The sequence below is a fragment of the Rattus rattus genome, chromosome 8, assembly GCF_011064425.1.
Source record: "Rattus rattus isolate New Zealand chromosome 8, Rrattus_CSIRO_v1, whole genome shotgun sequence".
NCBI classification, from domain to species: domain Eukaryota; kingdom Metazoa; phylum Chordata; class Mammalia; order Rodentia; family Muridae; genus Rattus; species Rattus rattus.
In genome coordinates this window covers 65,103,735-65,122,912 of record NC_046161.1, presented here as the reverse complement: position 1 = coordinate 65,122,912, position 19,178 = coordinate 65,103,735, and the positions used below count along the sequence as shown (strand labels likewise).

The window sequence follows — 19,178 nt, the reverse complement described above, 5'->3', positions numbered from 1 at the left end:
GCCATTGCTCTCAAGGCAGCTCTCTCTCTCCCCCCCGCCCCCCATCTGTCTGTTTCTGTCTCTCTCTGTAAACTATAACAGGCTTCACTCCAGGTTTTAAAGAGAAGCTTCTTTTCCTTTAAGGCACTACGCTATTTTTGATACTGCTGTCCCTTTCTTATGCTCTCTCACATCAAGGTTCAATCATGGTCTCAAAGGCCCTTCTCCTAATAAACCTCATTCTCAAAGGATGAAAAAACAAAACCATTATGGAAGCCAACTTTAAGCTGAGTTATTGAAAGGCCTTACTTTTCTTCATGCAGCAAACATGACATAATTCCTTATCATCTTTGCCATCAGAGCTGGCACAGGTGCACTCCTCCAAGTCATACTTCTCACAGATAGAACCTGCACATTGCTGGGGAAAAGGTAAATTTTATTTCAACTCTGTGCAGTCAAGTTCATGGCATTAGGCAGGTATAAGCTTCTGATAACAAATAATAAAATGGAAATAGGAGTTACAAACAACAGAAGTAGGTTTGCACCTTCATGGCAAGCACTTGCTAGCACATGCAAGGTTCTGGGTCTGATCCCCAGCACCACAAAACAAAACCACAGATGAATATCAGAGCCAATAATACCACATAAATAGATCTGAGACTAAATGAGAGAAAGCTGTATAACTTTTAAAGGAATGAAGGGAAAATCAAAAAGCCTAACCAAAAGTAGAGGAAGAAGCGGTTCCACATTTGTGTTGGTTACTATGGCTCCTCTATAAGCAGAGAAAAAGTAAGTTTTCCTCATGCAGAACAAAGTGACATTTAGCCATGGGAGCTCAGAAGATTTCACACTCCAAGAAAATGACCAGATGAGTTCTTTTATTCAAACTCCTGAAATATTAATTTATACAACTTAAAAGCAGTGCAGATAAGACGACATGCCTAGTTGTACTCTTGTGATTACCAAAGACACATGGTTGCAAAGATGAAAAGTAAGTCAGGAGCTAACTAATGCCACTAGGCAACCGTGTCACATGCATTCATGGCTTTGTGGGAATAGATAGGGATCTTACTGAATGGGGCCCCAGAATAGTTACCTGGTGGGTGTCAACCATTATTATGAAAAAGGATGCTCAATAAGATTTAAAACATCTTAAATCAAATACTTACTCCATTAATGCACACTTGTGTATGCCTGTTACAGTCTGTAAAGTTGGGCTTGGGATCAGATGCTGGGCAAAGGGCTGTGAAGCCATTGCATATCCCTTCCTTTGCACAGTCAGAATCATCCCGACATTTCTCAGACTTTGACTTGAATGCACACTGTGCTGTACAGCAGGGTCCTTGACTTGGACTAGGAGAAACATTAAATGATCAAATAAAGTAAATCATTAGCTATTTATTATACACTTAGATATGAGCCAGATTTTCATATCATAGACTTCATCTGTTAAGTGGTAAGTACATTGATGGAATTCAACTTCAAATATTACTAGTAACAAGCTACTCTATTTGGACATTTTAGCAAGTCTAAGAAGATGACTAAATATATGTTTTCTACAGTCAAAAATGCTACAAATCAGCATTATTAATCTGCCTTTTGTGAAGTGAATTTAGGATTAGAAAACTTTTTAGTGTTTTCCCCCATAGGTACATAACACACTAATGATTTTACACCTTTCTGTGCTAAAATCAAACATGGATTTACAGACTAAGCATTTAAACAGTTTGTGTAAACTGTAGTCTATTTCCTGTAATCATGACTGCATTTGACAGTGAAATAACGATATGGTATTAAGTCACAGAAACCTACATGCCCCACTTCACCTAAATAGTTTAAAGTAATATAGTTAATGTTTCAAAGTTAAGAACTAAATGATACACGAATTTATGGAGCAACATTTTCAGTCTCTCTCAAAAGCCAAATCACTAAATTATGAATTGTTCCAAATATCAAAACAGGATGCCATTATTCAAAAAAATTAATGACAATACAACACAGGGGGGCAAACTTCCATAGTCATATGGCTCTCTTGATGTCAGCATTAAATCTGTCCTAAGTGCAGGGATGTTAACATCACTGGGGTTGGCAAGGCAGACAGATACCTGCACTGCTTCCCAGGCTTTAGCTTGCATTTCTTCCCCTCTGGCTGGTTTGCATCGAAGCAGCACTCATCTTTGCATTGGTCACTGTAGCCACAGTCACACTCTTCCCCTTGCTCCACCATCCCATTTCCACAGATAGGCTGGCCAGATTCTGAGGGAAGTCACAGGACAAGGTAAGCACTCTATGCACACACAAATTTTCTTCAAAATGTACAAGCTCAGGGCTGGAGAGATGCCTTGACAGTTTATTTAAGAGTACGTTTTACCCTTCTTGGGGACCTAATCTATAATTCAAGATCCAGGGGATCTCACACCATTTTTCAGCATCCCCTGGGAATCAAGCTTACACACAATTCAAACATGCATACAGGCAAAACAGCACACATGTAAAAATAAATAAAACTGACAAACTTTTTAGAGTTTTACCAAAAAGAAAAAGAAAATTATTATAAAGAAAAATACCATAGACCTGGGGAATCATCTGCAAACCATTATTTGAGTCTAGCACAATGGTGCACCCCCAAAGTCCAGCACTCAGAACACAAATATGGGAAGACTCTATGCTATACCCAGAACAACCAAAAACTCCCCAAGGTATCTGACAAATAATCAGTGATTTTATGAAGAAATCAAGGACGTGGAGAAAGAGAAACACCCCTCCATTGCTGGTGGATTGTAAGCTTGTACAACCACTCTGGAAATTAGTCTGGAAGTTCCTCAGAAAATTCAACATAGTGCTACCTGAGGACCCAGCTATACCACTCCTGGGCATACACCCAAATGATGTTCCAACATATAACAAGGACACATGTTCCACTATGTTCATAGCAGCCTTATTTATAATAGCCAGAAGCTGGAAAGAACCCAGATGTCCCTCAGCAGAGGAATGGATACAGAAAATGTGGTACATTTACACAATGGAGTACTACTCAGCTATCATAAAGAATGACTTCATGAAAGTCTGAGGCAAATGGATGGAACTGGAAAATATCATCCTGAGTGAGGTAACCCAGTCACAAAAGAACACACATGATATGTACTCACTGATAAGTGGATATTAGGCAAAAAGCTCAGAATACCAAGATATAACTCACAAACCACATGAAGCTCAAAAAGGAAGGACAAAGTATGGATGCTTCAGTCCTTCTGAAAAGGGGGAAACAAGGTAGAGGGAGACAGATAGTGGGAGAGATCTGGAGGAGGAGGACAAGAAGGGGGAGAGAAAAGGGGGGTAGGTTCAGGTGTTGGAGGAGACTGGGGAGGTACAGAGGGTCAGGAAATTGAAGGATATGTGTGGCAGTGGAGGATGGAGAACTGGGGGTAGCCACCAGAAAGTCCCAGATGCCAGGAAAGCAAGATGCTCCCAGGACCCAGTGGGGATGACATTAGCTGAAATACCCAACAAAGGGGAAAGAGAACCTGTAGAGACCAACCATATCCAGAGGTTAGGCATGGTCCCTGGTTGAGGCATAAGGCCACCCACCCATCTCAAAAATATTAACCCAGAACTGCTCCTGTCTAAACGAAATGCAGGGACAATGAGTGGAGCAGAGACTGAAGGAAAGGCCATATAGAGACTGCCCCAACTAAGGATCCATCCCATCTGCTGACACCAAACCCAGACACTGTTGCTGATGCCAATAAGCACTTGCTGACAGGAGCCTGGTATAGCTGTCCCCTGATAGGCTCTGCCAAGAGACTGACCAATACAGATGTGGATGCTTACAGCCAACCATTGGAATGAGCATGAGGATCCCAATGGAGGAGTTAGGGGAAGAACTGAACGAGCTAAAGGAGTTTGCAACCCCATAGGGAGAACAGTATCAACCAACCAGACCCCATCCCTTGCCAGAACTCCCAGGGACTAAACCACCAACCAAAGAGTACACATGGAGGGACCCATGGCTCCAGCTGCATATGTAGCAGAAGATGGCCTTATCTGACATCAATGGGAGGGGAGGCCCTTGGTCCTGTGGAGGCTTGATGCCCCAGCACAGGGGAATGCTAGGGCGGTGAGGAGGGAGTGGGTAGGGGAACACCCTCATAGAAACAGGGGGAGGGGGTATGGATAGGGGGTTGTAGAAGGAAACTGGGAAGGGAATAACGTTTGAAATGTAAATAAATAAAATAACCAATAATAAAAGAAAAGAAAATATAAGAGATTTAAAACAAAACCAACCAGCCAACCAACCAACCAACCAACCAAACAAACAAACAAACCAAACCCCAGTTTTATTATGTGGAAAAAAAGAAATCTCAAAATTTAATGAACCAACCAAACAAAAACCATTAAAACAGCTGCGAAAGGTGAGTGGTCATTTCATCAAAGAAGACAGACAGCAAATAAGCTGTGAAAGAGCTCACCACTGTTACCAGAGAAGGCAAAAGTCTCACAAAAGCAGTGGCTACACTAGACTTTGACTGATGATGATGATGATGATGATGATGATGAAGCGAGGAGACTGGTCATAACTAGACTGTGAGGATGTAACATACTATGGCCTCCCTGGAAAACAGTTTGGGAGTTTTGTAAGAAAGAAAACAAGTGATCATTGTATGGTCTGTTATCTAGACTCTGGATGTTTATCCAAAAAATAAAAAGTTTATGTCCATACACATACATGTGTGCGTGAGACAAGATCCAGAAGAGTCCAACCTAAAGGTTATATACTGTACACACATACATACACCCTACACGTGAATTTTACAGACATTTAATTGATAAAAGCAAAACCATACAAATAGCCAGCCTGGCTGTTTTTAGTAGATGAATGACTAAACAAACCATTACCCTGCTTTATGCTTCTTAGCAACAGAGTGGACAAACTACTGATAAAATATGAATGACTCTTCAGGGATTTCTGCTAAGTGAACAGAGGCAATCCCTAAAGGTTATATACTGTACAATCCCATCTGTACATTTTCAAAGGAACAGTATTTTACAAAAGGAGAAGAAATTAGTGGGGTGGATGGGGAATAGCAAGAGACAGCTAGGCGTAGTTAGGAGTAGAAAACACCGAGTATCCTTGTCCTGTTGGACTCTTCTGGATCTTGTCTGTGGTGGTGGGATATAAAACTACACATGTAATCATATTATTAAAAGAAACAAACACCCTGAGAAAACAAGAGTAAGGAGTGTGGAGTGTGCCCAGATGATAGCATCAACCTGGTGATCCATCAGTCTGCATGGTGTTACCAATGGAGACACTAGAGGAAGGTACTGAGCACCTACTGCTGCTGTTAACTGTATGTGAATCTACAATTATCCCAATAAAAACTGTATGTAAATGTATCTAGAAGTCCTCAGTTCATCAATCTTTCTCTGAATGTTCCTTATATACAAAAGTGACCAATGACTCAATTATTTGTGTTCAAGTATTCTATAGTCTTATAGAAAAGGAGGATACACAAACAACTTTAAGACAAGGCAGAATCTGAAAAATGTTACAAGAGAGATATACAGCTGAATGAAAGACCAATATTTGATATGCTTACACAGTGGAATATTGTTTACCTTTTAAAAGGAATGGAGTTGTGATGCATGCTATCACACAGGTGAACCTTAAAAATCTCATGCTAAGTAAAGTAAGTCAGACAGAAAGGAACATGCCCGCTGATAGAAGCAATGAGTAAGCTGTATTCAGTCCTGTAACACACTGATATTCAGCAACAGGAACAAAACACTGTGATGAACTTTGTGGAGTTAAAAGTAAAATTCCATAAAAGGAAAAAGCTGTGAATTCCATTTGTCTGAAATCTTAAAACAGACAAGCCAACCTTTGGTTAAAAAATCAGTTAGCAGTTGCTTCTAGAGACTGACTATGAAGTAGAATAAAGAACTTTCTGGGCTGACAGAAATATTCTGCATCTTCACAGATGTTTGGTTTAAATAGGCAATTGCCATCTGTCAAATTCACTAAATGTAGCAATTAACACTTGTGCATTTAATGAATCCATGTTTACTGTAGCACTATCCACAAGAGACACTGTGGAACTAACCTGGGTGTCCAACAAGAGAATCCAATGAAGAAACTTTACATATATACACTTTGGGTTTGGGGATTTCATTTTTTTTGGTTGGTTGGTTGGTTGGTTGCTTGATTAGGGTCTTGCTGTATAGGTCCTGGTTGGCTGGGAGCCTGCTATATAGACCAGGCTGGCCTTGAACTTACAACCTTCCACCTGCCTCTGCCTGCCAACTGCTAGGATTAAAGGTATGCATCACCACACTCATGGAGCATACACACAATAGAACTGGTTTTAGACATGAATGAAATTATTTGTCGTCTGTAGGAAAAGATATGCAACTGGACATAACCATCTTAAATGAATTAAGTAAATGTCACAAAGACACGTATCAAGCTGTCTTCTCGTTTCTGGTTCCTACGTTGTATATGGATCCATAAAACCATGTACAGATATGTGACATGAAAGCTGCCTAGGAAACAAGGGGGCCACCAAGAGGAGACAGCGTGAGAAAGGGAGGATAAGAGGTATGGGGAATAGCTCATTGTACAGTAAGTGCAAATGTCACACACGCAGCAGAGCATTGCGTATATGAATGTCATACACACACCACACACACACACACACACCACACACACACCACACACACACACACACACACACAATTGATTGTGCATTCACCTATGAAAGAAAGGAAGGGAGGGGAGGGGAGGGAAGAGAAAAAGACCTCAAACGATACTGAACTCTAGCTAATGAGATAAGCTAAAGTTCTCAGAAGGGAAATGCTATCTGATACTTAAGTTTCTAAGGGACAAATAAATTCCTTAAGTATTTGATAAAATAAATACTTTTTGCAATGTGTTAACTGGAAAACATAGGTGAGAAATGAGTGGACTCTTTCACATTTTCTGAATGTTTAAATATTTTGGGCTGGGAAGATGACTCATCACGGGAAGGTGCTTACCACCAAGCTGGACAAGCTGTCAGAACCCACATGGTGAAAGGGCAGAACTGACTCCATCAAGCTGTCTTCTGACCTCTACATACCTGCTGTGGCTTGTGTGCATGTAGAAGAAAAGGTTAATAATTAAAATGTTGGAAGATATACATACCAACAAAACAGTTGTTCCTCTTCTTCTCAAGCACTTGGCTTATGTTCCTAATGCTGCAGAGTGAAAATTTGTTGTTGTTAAGTTTGTCCCCAGACGTCGCTCTCGCATACATGATGTAATTGCCATTTTCTTTTTGTCCTAAGTTCTTAGACTCTCCTGGAGTGCACTCTGTTCCAGAATCATGCTGCCAAATAGAATATGGTGTTACATTAATAGGAAGTAAAATAGGGTTTCCCAGTAGAAGTCACATACCTTCTTTGAAGAAGGATTTAACAACTGCCTAGGATAGTGAGTTAGGATAACCACTTGCTCTATCAGGACCACTGTTACAGCATTGAGAAAAACCAAAAGTCTAAACATAAACTTTCTTAGAGCTTTGTAATTATGGACTAGAACTGAGCATACACTGTCATAAAAATTACTGAAAAGAAGATTTTAAGACTGGCAGTGATAATATGGATTAGCATTCATTAAAATACATAGTAAATTACATGCTAAAACTGGTTCAGGAAGACAGAAGTGAAAATGAAACTCAAGACCAGTGCTGGGGAAGGCAGAGTAAGAACTCAAGGCAGTGACACTTCCTTGTGAATCAGTGCAAAACACAGCCAAGCAAAATGCTGACTAGAGTCAAACACAAATTTTAAGAAAACCCAAGGCATGGGATCAAACACTGCTTTACAGAATAAACAGGAGACAGAGTTCTGTGTATGAGCACATGCACAGAAGTGGTTTTGGTTCTGGTAATTTACCCAGGTATCAGAGGTATGAGAAAGACCAAAGCAAGAGCTTCCAGAATCTTTACAAAGGAAAAAAAACCAACCAAACAAAACAAAAAACCAACAAACAAACAAACAAAAAAAACCCACTTTTAAAGCTGCGATAACAAAGCACCTGCTTTCCTTGCACATAACGCATTAAAACAACAAAGCCAGTGTAGATGGCTTCTCGGCAAAGAACACTTGATATCCATGCAAGAGGACCTCTGTTCAAAAATCCAGGACCCGCATAAAAATCCAGGCCCAGGACCAGAAAGATGGCTCAATGGTAAAAGATGCTTGTCACCAAGCTTGACAACTTCAATTTGATCCCCAGGACCCAAATGCAAATAGTTGTCCTCTGACCTCCACTCACAGGCTGTAGCATACAAATAAACATGAACACACACACACACACACACACACACAAATAAAATATAATAACAATTTTAAGAAAAAAAATTAAAGCCAGACATGACTGTGCTTATTTGCAACAACCCCATCACTAGACTTCAGAAGCAGATACCAAGAGCTCAGCAGATGACTAATCCAGCCCAAAGGCAGGCTTCTGGTTCAGAGAGCCTGTCTCAAAGCTAATGTCTCAAGAGTAATTGAGGAAGATACTCACTATCCTCCTCTGACTTCTGGGCGTGCATACATAGGTGCATACGCAGGTCCATGTACCACACACAAAACATCCTTAATACACACACAACACACACATGAAGGAAACCTCACACACAATGTCCTCAAGTAATTAAGGTATTCATTATTATAAAGGGCAAAAATGTTGGATACCAGAATGGTAGTTATATTTAACTCAATCTTGATTTGAATACCCAACAGCCAGACTCTTTATGACCAAACAATAACACCAAGTCACTCTGATTTTATATTTCCTCAGCAGAGGTCTTACAACTAACTTACTCTTCCTGATACTGCCCTGCTCATCTCCTGAGCCCAGATTCAGTCTCTGGCAACTACTTGCTCTGTACACAGTACTACCCTGCTTTATGCTTCTGTTCCTTACAACCCAATTAGGTTTTTTATTGAGTATGGTACTAGCAACACTCTTCATCATTCAAATTGAGAAACAGAAGGAAAAGTTCCAATACTGAATGGCTTAATGTGATAAAAAAAAAATCGCTAGCTATTTTACAAGGCAGTAAGTATTTAGAGTAGCCAGTTCTACATGGAAGTACTAAACTATACAAACCTATACAGATGAAATAAACATTGTCAAGCTTGGCAAGGAGTTCCATTCTTAAAAATAGCAAATTTTGACAGCCATCGCAGTACACTGAGTTCCATAGAGACAGCGCAGGGGCAAGTGATAGCTGGATGGGCACTGGGGGACTCTGTGACTCAAGGAGGAAAATCAACTAAATATGGGGCAAAGGAGATCCTAAGAAGCGGAGAGGCAAAATGTCCTCATGTGCATTCTTTGTGCAAACCTGCAGGGCGGAGCACAAGAAGAAGCACCTGGTTACTTCTGTCAACTTCTCAGAGTTCTCCAAGAAATGCTCAGAGAGGTGGAAGACCATGTATGCTAAAGAAAAGGGGAAATGTGAAGATCAGGCAAAGGCTGACAAGGCTCGTTATGAAAGAGAAATGAAAACCTACATCTCTCCCAAAGGGGAGACCAAAGAGAAGTTCAAGGACCCCAATGCCCCCAAGAGGCCTCCTTTGGCTGCCTTCTTGTTCTGTTCTGAGTATCACTCAAAAATCAAAGGCGAGAATCCTGTCTTACCCAATGGTGATGTGCAAAGAAACTAGGAGAGATGTGGAACAACAGTGCCGCGGATGACAAGCAGCACCATGAGAAGAAGGCTGCCAAGCTGAAGGAGAAGTATGAGAGGGATATTGCTGCCTACAGAGCTAAAGGAAAACCTGATGCAGTGAAATAGGGGGTAGTCAAGGCTGAAAAGAGCAAGACAAAGGAAGAGGAAGACGATGAGGAGGATGAAGGGGAAGACAAAGGATGATGATGACTAAGTTGGTTCTAACTCAGTTTTTTTCTTGTCTATAAAGCATTTAAACCCCCCCACCCCCGGACACAACTCACTCCTTTTAAAGAAAAAAAATTGAAAATGTAAGGCTGTGTAAGATTTGTTTTCAAACTGAACAGTGTCTTTTTTTTTTTTTTTTAAATAGTTCATACACTACCGAATGTGTCTTTAGCTGGCCCTGTCCTGGTGGTATCTTCAATAAACACTACCCTTGCCTGGTACAGTCTGGGGGTTATAAATTGTCATGGAAATTTAAAGCAGGTTCTTGTTGGTGCACAGCACAAATTAGTTATATATGGGGACAGTAATTTGGTTTTGGTTCTTTTGTTTTTGTTTCTTTTGGTTTTATTTTTGGGATTTTTTTTCCATCTTCAGTTGTCTCTGATACAGCTTATACAAAGATATTTGTTGTTCTGTTAACTGAATACCACTCTGTAATTGCAAAAAAACAAAAGACAAAAAATTGCGCCTGTTTTGTTGACATTCTGAATGCTTCTAAATAAATATAATTTTTAATTAAAAAAATAGCAAATTGTGACCTACTTGCCTAATCTCAATTATTCAGTAATGGTGTAACAGATCTCACCAAAGTTCACAGAAGGAAGAATGGACTGTAAACAAAGATGTTTACTTAGTATTTGCTACATCAGATATAGGAACAAAACTGGCAAACAAACAAATAAAACAAAACAAAACACCTCTGACACACATATACACACAAAGGATTATCCTGACTGGATGTCAAAAAGGACTCAGGATTCAAATTAAGAGTAAAGTTTCATGAGTATACTACAACTTTAGTTAGATAAGAAAGTAACAAAAACTACTTTGTAAATTCATAATATAAGATACATTTGGTGGAACAGTCTGTAATCTTAGCATTAAAGAGGCTGAGGCAGGGGTTGGGGATTTAGCTCAGTGGTAGAGAGCTTGCCTAGCAAGTGCAAGGCCCTGGGTTCGGTCCTCAGCTCCAAGGGGGGAAAAAAAAAGGCTGAGGCAGAGAGATCACAAATTTGAGGTTAGCCTAGGCTATCCAATAAGAACCTATCAAAGAAAAAGGAAGAAACAGAAAAGAAGAAGGTAACAAAGCGAGAAAGGAGGGAGCAAATATTCATAGAAAAGTAAGAAAAAGATTTAAGAACATATGAAACGAAATTATAATTGTTTACAACTATTGACAGTTTGGTGTATTTCCTATGATTATAACTGGCTGTATCACATCCTAATATAAACTCTGGGATCTGGTGTGTGCGTGCGTGCATGTATGTATGTATGTATGTATGTATGTATGTATGTATGTATGTATGTATGTATGTCTCAGCTTACCAGTATAAGAAGTACTGAAGAGCCTAAGTTTTTAAATAGCTAAAGAGTATTCCACGGTAGCAACCAAAGACATTTGTTGCTTCTTGAAGAAGACCTATGTTCAGTTCCCAGTACCCACATGGAGCTCACCAACCATCTATCTGTAAATTCCAATCACAAGGGTTCTGACACCTTTTATTCTAAGGATTGAGACATTCATGTTGTACCTAGACATTTATACTGACAAAACACCCTTACATATTAAAAATAATATATAAAAAAAGATTTTAAGGTAAGATAGGTTGAAGCGGGAGATTCATCAGATTTGAGAGGTGAGAGATGACACAGGATATATACTTTGTATTGAATTATGGCAAGGCCTAAATAAATGATGAAACCTGTAGTGGTTTGAAAGAAAATGGCCCTTATAGGCCCATAGGGAGTGGCACTATTAGGAGGTCTAGCTTTGTTAGAGTATGTCACTAGGGGGAGTTCATTTCCTGCTGCCTATGAAGCAAGATCTAGAACTTTCAGCTCCTTCTCCAGCATGTCTGCCTGCATGCTGCCATATGTCCTGGCATGATGATAATGAATTTAACCTTTGAAAGTGTAAGCTAGCCCCAATTAATTTTTTTTCTTTATAAGAGTTACCATAGTCATGGTGTCCCTTCATAGCAATAAAACCCTAACTAAGAGAGAAGTTAGTACTGGAATATTGCTGTGACCATGCTTCTGTTTAGAGGAATGTAGACTTTGGGACTTTGGATTAGAAAAGCAGTTGAACATTTTAAGTGGGACTTAATGGACCAGCCTAGTAGGAAGATGGAAGGCAGTGGTGCTGAGGGTGATTTAAACTGTTGGGGCCTGGCTCAAGAAGTTTCAGAAGAGAATTTTAATATGTGGCCTAGAGACTATTGTGGTAATTTGGCTAAGATTGTGGCTGCTTTTTGACCTTGTCTGAAAAGTTTGCCTGAGGCTAAAGTGAAGTTTTGGATTAATTTTGAATTGGCAGAGGAAATCTCAAAACAGCCTAGTACTGATTCTGTCCTGTGGTTTGTTAGCGTTCAGTCTTATGAAGATGTATAATGAAAAGAAGCAAACTAAACAAGGAAAAACAAAAAAATGTACAGATCAAGGAGAAAAGGGGTACAGGGAAATGGAATGGAGCTAAATCCTGTGTTCAAGGAGGTAATCATATTAAAGGGAAGGATGATATTGGATGGGATAAAGGGAGGAGACCTCAGGGCAAGATTTCACCCAGCTAAGATTCCAATTTATGAAAAGAAATTAAATTAAGGCCAATCTGGTCAATAGAGAGTGTTTCAGGACAGCCAAACTTAGATAATGAAGGAACCTATCGAAAACAGGAAGTTAATAAGTCGTAACTGAACAAGAGGACCATGTTCCAGCCCCTGCAAGCAGCAGAACTTTGCAGCTTCAACCACGTGGTTCTGGCTTTAGAGTCAAGGATAGAATAAAGGTCTATGGAGTCCCCTTTGTAGCTAAGGAAAGCCACTGAGGCCAAGTATGTGTCAGGGGTGTTCCTGCATGGAAGCCCAGAGAAGCCATTGTGTGAGCTGTGAAGGTGAAGCCTAGATTGCTTTGGAGACCCAAAATATTGAGGTGCCAGAGGTGTGGGATACCTGCCAAGGAAAGCTGCTGACAGAAAGTGGAACCAGCCCAGGAGCAAAATGTATGTTGCAATCAACAAAGGTGAAAGGAGTTGGAGATCTGAAGAATGTTCTGACATCAGACATGGAGATACAGTCTGGAATTTGCCCAGCTGGTTTTCCATCTGGCTTTGCTCCTGTATTTCCTTACTATGCTTTCTTTCCTCCATTTTAGCATAATAATATGTATCCTGTGCCACTGTATGTTGGAAGTCTGGGATCTGCATTTTCATTTTGATTTTACAGGGCTTACAGTTAGACTGCATGAGTCTCAGAAGAGACTTTGGAGTTTTAAAAAGTGCTGATATTATAATAGACTATGGGGACTTTGGAAGTTGGACTTAATTCATTTCTGCATTCTGATATGGCTACACACCTACAAGGGTCAAGGTGTAGTTTGAAAGAAAATGTCCCCTATACACCCATGGGGAGTGGCACTATTAAGTGTAGCCTTGTTGGAGTGGGCATGGCTTTTTTGGAGAAAGTGCTTAATAAATATTTGGGATAAGAAAAGTGAATATAAAAAGGAATGTACACCACTTGGAGAAAGTAACATTATATGGCACAGAGACATAAGAAGAGGGAAGCATGGAGAAAGAAAGATTTCAGAAATGTCAAAGTGGACAGGTTTGGGTATTCATGGTTCCAGTTTATCTTATCATAAATCACTCAAAAAAATTCGGACTCAGGATCTACCATGTATATGTATGGTAAAATTAACAATATATACAAAGAAAGTGTGGTTAAGCATTAAAAGTTAACAAAGTTGACAAGGGATGAGAACCAAATTACCTATTAAGCAATACATAAGATACAATAATGGGGGTTGGGGATTTAGCTCAGTGGTAGAGCGCTTGCCTAGCAAGTACAAGGCCCTGGGTTCGGTCCTCAGCTCTGAAAAAAAAAAAAGAAAGAAAAGAAAAGATATACAATAATGTTAATTTACTAAATGCAATCGTTGGCAGTCAGAAGACTAAGATTAGATGTGAGGAGGCTGGGGAGATGTGGCTCAGCAGGTTAAAGCGCTTGCCACCCAAGTCTGCAGATTTGAGTTTAGATCCCTAGAACCTACATCTTAGTGAACAAGGCAGTATGCTGGCAGTTGAAGAAATCTCAGAGGTTTATAGGACAACTGCTCAGACTAGCTAAAAGGTGAGCTCTAGGTTCAGTGAGCTGTCCTGCCTTTAAAAAAAAAAAAAAAAAAAAAAAAAAGACTATGAAACAATGGAGGGAGTGCAATGGAGAAAGAAACTTGATGGTGGCTTCTGACTGCTTACAAACAAACATGCACCCCCACCAGGAATCAATATTTTGGGTTCCCTGGATGATTTATATGAACATTAAAACAAGACAGGCCAACCAGGTATGGTGGTACTCACCTTTAAGGCCAACATTTAAGTTGAAACAGTTGGATTGCCATGAATAAGCCTGGTCTACATAGAGAGTTCCAGAACAGCCAAGTTTACACTCTCCAAAGGCAAATAAGGAGAGAGAGAGAGAGAGAGAGAGAGAGAGAGAGAGAGAGAGAGAGAGAGAGAGAGAGAGAGACACACGGGGGAGGGAGGAGGGAGGGAATTAGAAGGGCACAGTGCTTGTGAAGAAGGTATGTTTCCTTGCACTTGAAATTGCAACTTAACCATCAGCGTCAGCGCTCTGCTCATCTCTGACCCTTCAAGAACTCCTTTGAAAACAGCCTCTCAATTTATGATGGAGACTTAGACAACATAAGTGTGAGATGATACATTTTTAAAATTTGGAAAACTTAGAAGTGCCTTTTAAGATTTTAAACTACAAACTCATGAATGTTTTTATTAGTTTATTTATTTCGATACTAGAGATTAAACCCTAGGCTTCATGTATGCTACATATGTACTCTATACTGACCTATACCCTCAACGCCAACAAATTATCCTTAAAATAATAAACATTCCATGTTTTAAAGTAATAAGGTTCAAGTAAGATGAATTTATAGTTTTCAAGTAGAATTTTCCCAAACACATACTTGATAAGCTCCATTAAAAGCAGATAAAATCTTTTACTAGTTTCTATTTCTGGGTTGAATTGATGTTTATTTGATCACTTTAAAATCATTAGAATGAACCCAAGTATTGCAGAATACCAAAGACAGCTGCTATAAGTGTAATAAACACAATGTGGTTTCATATGCAGCCTTTCTTCTAAAGCCTGTAAATTTAAACATCTTAACAAAGAAAAGGAAGGAACACAAAAAGCAGACAATGCAAAATCATGATAATTACCAACCAACTCAGGGATCAGCAAATGAACCCACATTACACACAAGCTGCTATTACATAGCCTAAGCCAAGAATGACTTTCCATATTTGAAGATTTGAAGAACTGAAAAATAAAGAACATGGCCTGCTATGCTATTCTTTCTTCTGTGTGTCAGAGTTAAGAAAGTATAAAATATTAATCTATTTATATAGTAAAAAAAAATTCAAGTAAATCACAACATTGCTTTAATAGAAACAAAAGTCAAAAAGCTATCACAATTTATAAGATTACTTAAAAGGAGACTCATTCAAAATATATTTAAGTGTATTATATGATGGTAACTGTTTCATAAACAGCAAATATAGACAGATCACCTTCTGTATAAACAAGCCAGACTGAGTGAGACACGGTTGGGGTATACAGATATTCACCTAGAACTTGGGAAGCAGGGATAGGGATTGGAGGGTCAGGAACTCAAGACTGCCTAGGCTCCACGAGACTGTATCTCAAAACTACCCTCCCAGAAAGAAGCTAAATAAGATTCTGGGCTTTCACAGAATTCTCCTTACTTCCAGTATGGTCAGTTACATCACATGTGCTGGCATACTAACACTCCACACTCATATGTGCAAAGTATCGCTGAAGATAAAAGTCAAGCTAATTGCTTTTAAATTTTTAATAATTAGGCAGTACTCACTGGGGATCCAAAGTTATGTCCAACTTCATGAGCAAAAGTAATATGAGAGACTTTGGGAGGCACGTGAGAGCCATAGTTTTGAACAGTAATGATGCCCGTGTTCAATGACTTCTTCTTGCCATCTGAATATAACTTGCTTTTCTCACATATTCCTCCAGAGCTTCCTAATTCAGATTTTAAAATAATAATAATAAAAGAAACTAAATTAGTTATCTATTCCCGTACCCAAAACATGCAAACAGTAATTAAAATCATTACATGGAACTTAAACATTTATATTTTTCGATTCAATGACTAAATGTACCTAAATGATTCAAATACTCCAATTAGTTCAAGATCTTAAAATCATTTAAAACATTAATGGTCCCTGTAAAGAAACCCCAGGATTTAGTACACAATCTTTACATATTTTTTAGCATCAAAAAGTCAATTTTTTTGGCCATTAACATAGCAAAACATTTCTATTTCCTTTAAACTTGGGTAAGTCCTTCATCTTTTAAAGGGAGAACTTACAAATTAAATTTAAGTTAAAATATCCTCAATGTTTTACATTCTGCAAAGGAAACTTCTACAGAGTTTGATGGGCATCATCACGTGCCCACAGTCCTGGAATGTACTGTATCACTCATCTGTCAGGGAGACACGAAGTGACATGGATTGAAGGACTAAAGACAGGAAAAAAGAAGGGTGGAGAGAAGGTGGGAAGAAAAAAGAACAGGAAAGCAAATATGGGAGAATATGAGTATCTGGTTGGCCTGGTGTTCACTGCACTATTCACACAACTCTTCAGCAGCTGTGAAACTTAAAACAAAACAAAACAAAACAAAAAAAACCTGAATTATGATTTTGATGTGCCCTGAAATCATTTTCAAAATTTAAAAGACATTACTGAAGTCACAGGGAGTGGGGAGGTCTGCTAGGGTGGGAGTGTGGCAGGGCATCCTCTTGGAGACAGGGGAGGAAGTAGGGGATGAGGAACAGTCAAAGGGTGGAACAGGAGGAGGATAAAGACCGGACTATAAAAAAATAAACTACAGAATTAAAAAAAAATTACTTGAAGTAAGCATAGTAACCTATTTTGTAGTTTGTCTTTTCATTAAAAAGAACTTTGGAGTTCAAGATCAAAATGATAACATTTTCCCAGCCAAAGGCAGTTACACAAAATTAATAAGAGACAATAAGAAAATCAACTCAACCAGCTCATCGATCCCTGCACTGACAAGAGTGACCTCTCCTTGTGTTTGTCTTGTGTCTGAGAGGGTCCACCTGTGCTCACTTCCCCGCATTTGCCATCTTCTTGATCTCAGACTCCCAATTCTTTTAATTAATTTTAAATTTATTTAAAATTTAAATAAATTTATTTAAATAAATTTAAAATTTATTTAATTTTAGATACTGCAACTAGTTTTGATACACCAGAAAGTCAGTGACAGGACGACTCAGTAAGCTGACTGTAACTCGAGCTCAGTAACTACAGCATGCCAGCGTTTGCTGCAGAGTTATTAGAGAAACAAACTTGTGATTAATGAGAAGTGAAACTGATTAACACTGAGACTGGTTAATACAGGTCCGAACATACCTGAACAAGCCAGAGAAATATATTTCAGAGTGTGTTAAAGAGGTTCAGCAAATGAAATGAAACTGAATGAAGTTGATGGCTATCTAACCTAGACTTTCTGTAACCCTAGAACTAATGCTTGGGAACCTGTAACAAGAAAGCCCCAAGCTCAACACAAAGTCAAGCTTACCTGTCTAGAGTGAGCCCTTTTACTCAAAACAAAATGTACTTTGTTATAAAATCATCATGATGACAATCAAAATGATAACAGGTTATCTGTTTACCACTGAAGAAAACTGTATAGTTTCTTCACTGTAGAGTGTTCTGTTTTGACTTTCTCACTGGGACTGATCAAACACTAGGCCTTGTATATGCTAAGCCTGTGCCTGCCACTGGGCCACACCCCCTGTGCATCTTTGAATAGAACCAGACTCTTTTCTGATGGCTCCACTGTAGGCAGAGCATAATTTTAAGTGGGAATCTCCAGGTAAACTCAGTTCAACGGGTAGATATGATTTTCTTGATCAAAGGCACCTAAAAAAAAAATTTCAAATAAAGGAAAGTACTAAGAAAGAAGAAAACTAGAGAATCTTTAGTATACATGGTGTCCTAATTCCAACACAAAAGTAAAAGAAGAGATTATTCAAAAACAAAACAGCAAAAGACATAAAGGCCAGAAAGTTACTATTAAAGATACTTCAACCCTCATTGATTTTCCTGCATCAATTGGGTCAGCAAAAAAGACAACCATAAATAATCTACATACATATTTTGTGATAATTAACCACACCATAACAAAATATCTACCATATTTTTGAATAGTAAAGTAACTTCAGAATTTAATGAATTAAATTTAAGGCAAATTATAAAACAGGATAAGAATTAATGAAGATTAATTAAACCAAAAAATGAAAGATTAAGAAATATTAAAAGACTATAAACTCAATAAGTCAGCTAAAGTGTTATCTAAAATGAACAAGATAAAAGCAAACATAATTAAGACTTAAAAGCAGAAAGATGGAGTCTCAAAGGAAGGAGAGAAGAAAAATTATAACACAAATTATCTGATGCAAAGTAATTTACTGGAATGTATTTTAAAAAAGCAGGTAAGAGCTCAGGGCTCTTAGTGCCACTACTATTCCCACAGAGCTTTACCAATGACTCCACCCGGTAATGCTGAAGTATAACACAGTTCCCGTGTTCACCTTCTTCTCTTAAGAAAGAAGGAAATGCAATCAATTAAATATAAAATCTACTGGGGAGCAGAAACCATTACCCTGGAATAATCAAGCAGATTACATACGTAACATCCTTTATAAAAGAAAGTGTTTATCAAACTCAAAATTAGCTCAGTACCGAGGACAAAGCTGCTAGTGTTATTTCAAGGCACAACCCTGTATTAAGGCAACTGAGTCAAGAGAGAAAAGACTCCTTTCCTTCACTCTGACCTCTAATCTCTCTGTCTATACTCTCTAAAACAGCTTTTGGAAAAAACCTTCTAAGACCCAGAGTTGGAAATTTAACAGTCAAGTTAGAGTACATTTCACAACTGAAATAAAAAGTTACTAACACAGAAAGAAAAAGAACAGAGAAGGGGGAAGTGAGGATAAAGGTTGGGAAAAAAAGTCATATATTTTCCATTCTCACTGCTCAATCTCTCTTTGCTCATGATAGGCTAAAGTAGAGTCCTGCTTCTCTCATACATAGAATCTAACAAAAAAAAAAAAAGGAGCCCACAAGTCACACTGTTTTCAACCTAAAACTCTACCCAGCACCATGTTAAC

General features: G+C 38.7%; 1 protein-coding gene and 1 pseudogene across 1 annotated transcript in view; one reads left to right on the top strand and one right to left on the bottom strand.

Annotated features, from left to right (window-relative positions):
• Adam10 (ADAM metallopeptidase domain 10) overlaps positions 1-19,178 on the bottom strand; it is a 111,954-nt gene that overhangs the window by 9,310 nt on the left and 83,466 nt on the right. Inside the window, exons 9-13 of the mRNA XM_032911186.1 lie at positions 15,837-16,000; positions 7,163-7,346; positions 2,085-2,235; positions 1,149-1,332; positions 289-397 (exon numbers count right to left, since the gene is read on the bottom strand). Of these exons, the coding sequence (XP_032767077.1) occupies positions 289-397; positions 1,149-1,332; positions 2,085-2,235; positions 7,163-7,346; positions 15,837-16,000 (792 nt within the window). The remainder of the gene's footprint in view (positions 1-288; positions 398-1,148; positions 1,333-2,084; positions 2,236-7,162; positions 7,347-15,836; positions 16,001-19,178) is intronic.
• On the top strand, positions 9,319-9,905 carry LOC116907149 (annotated as a pseudogene).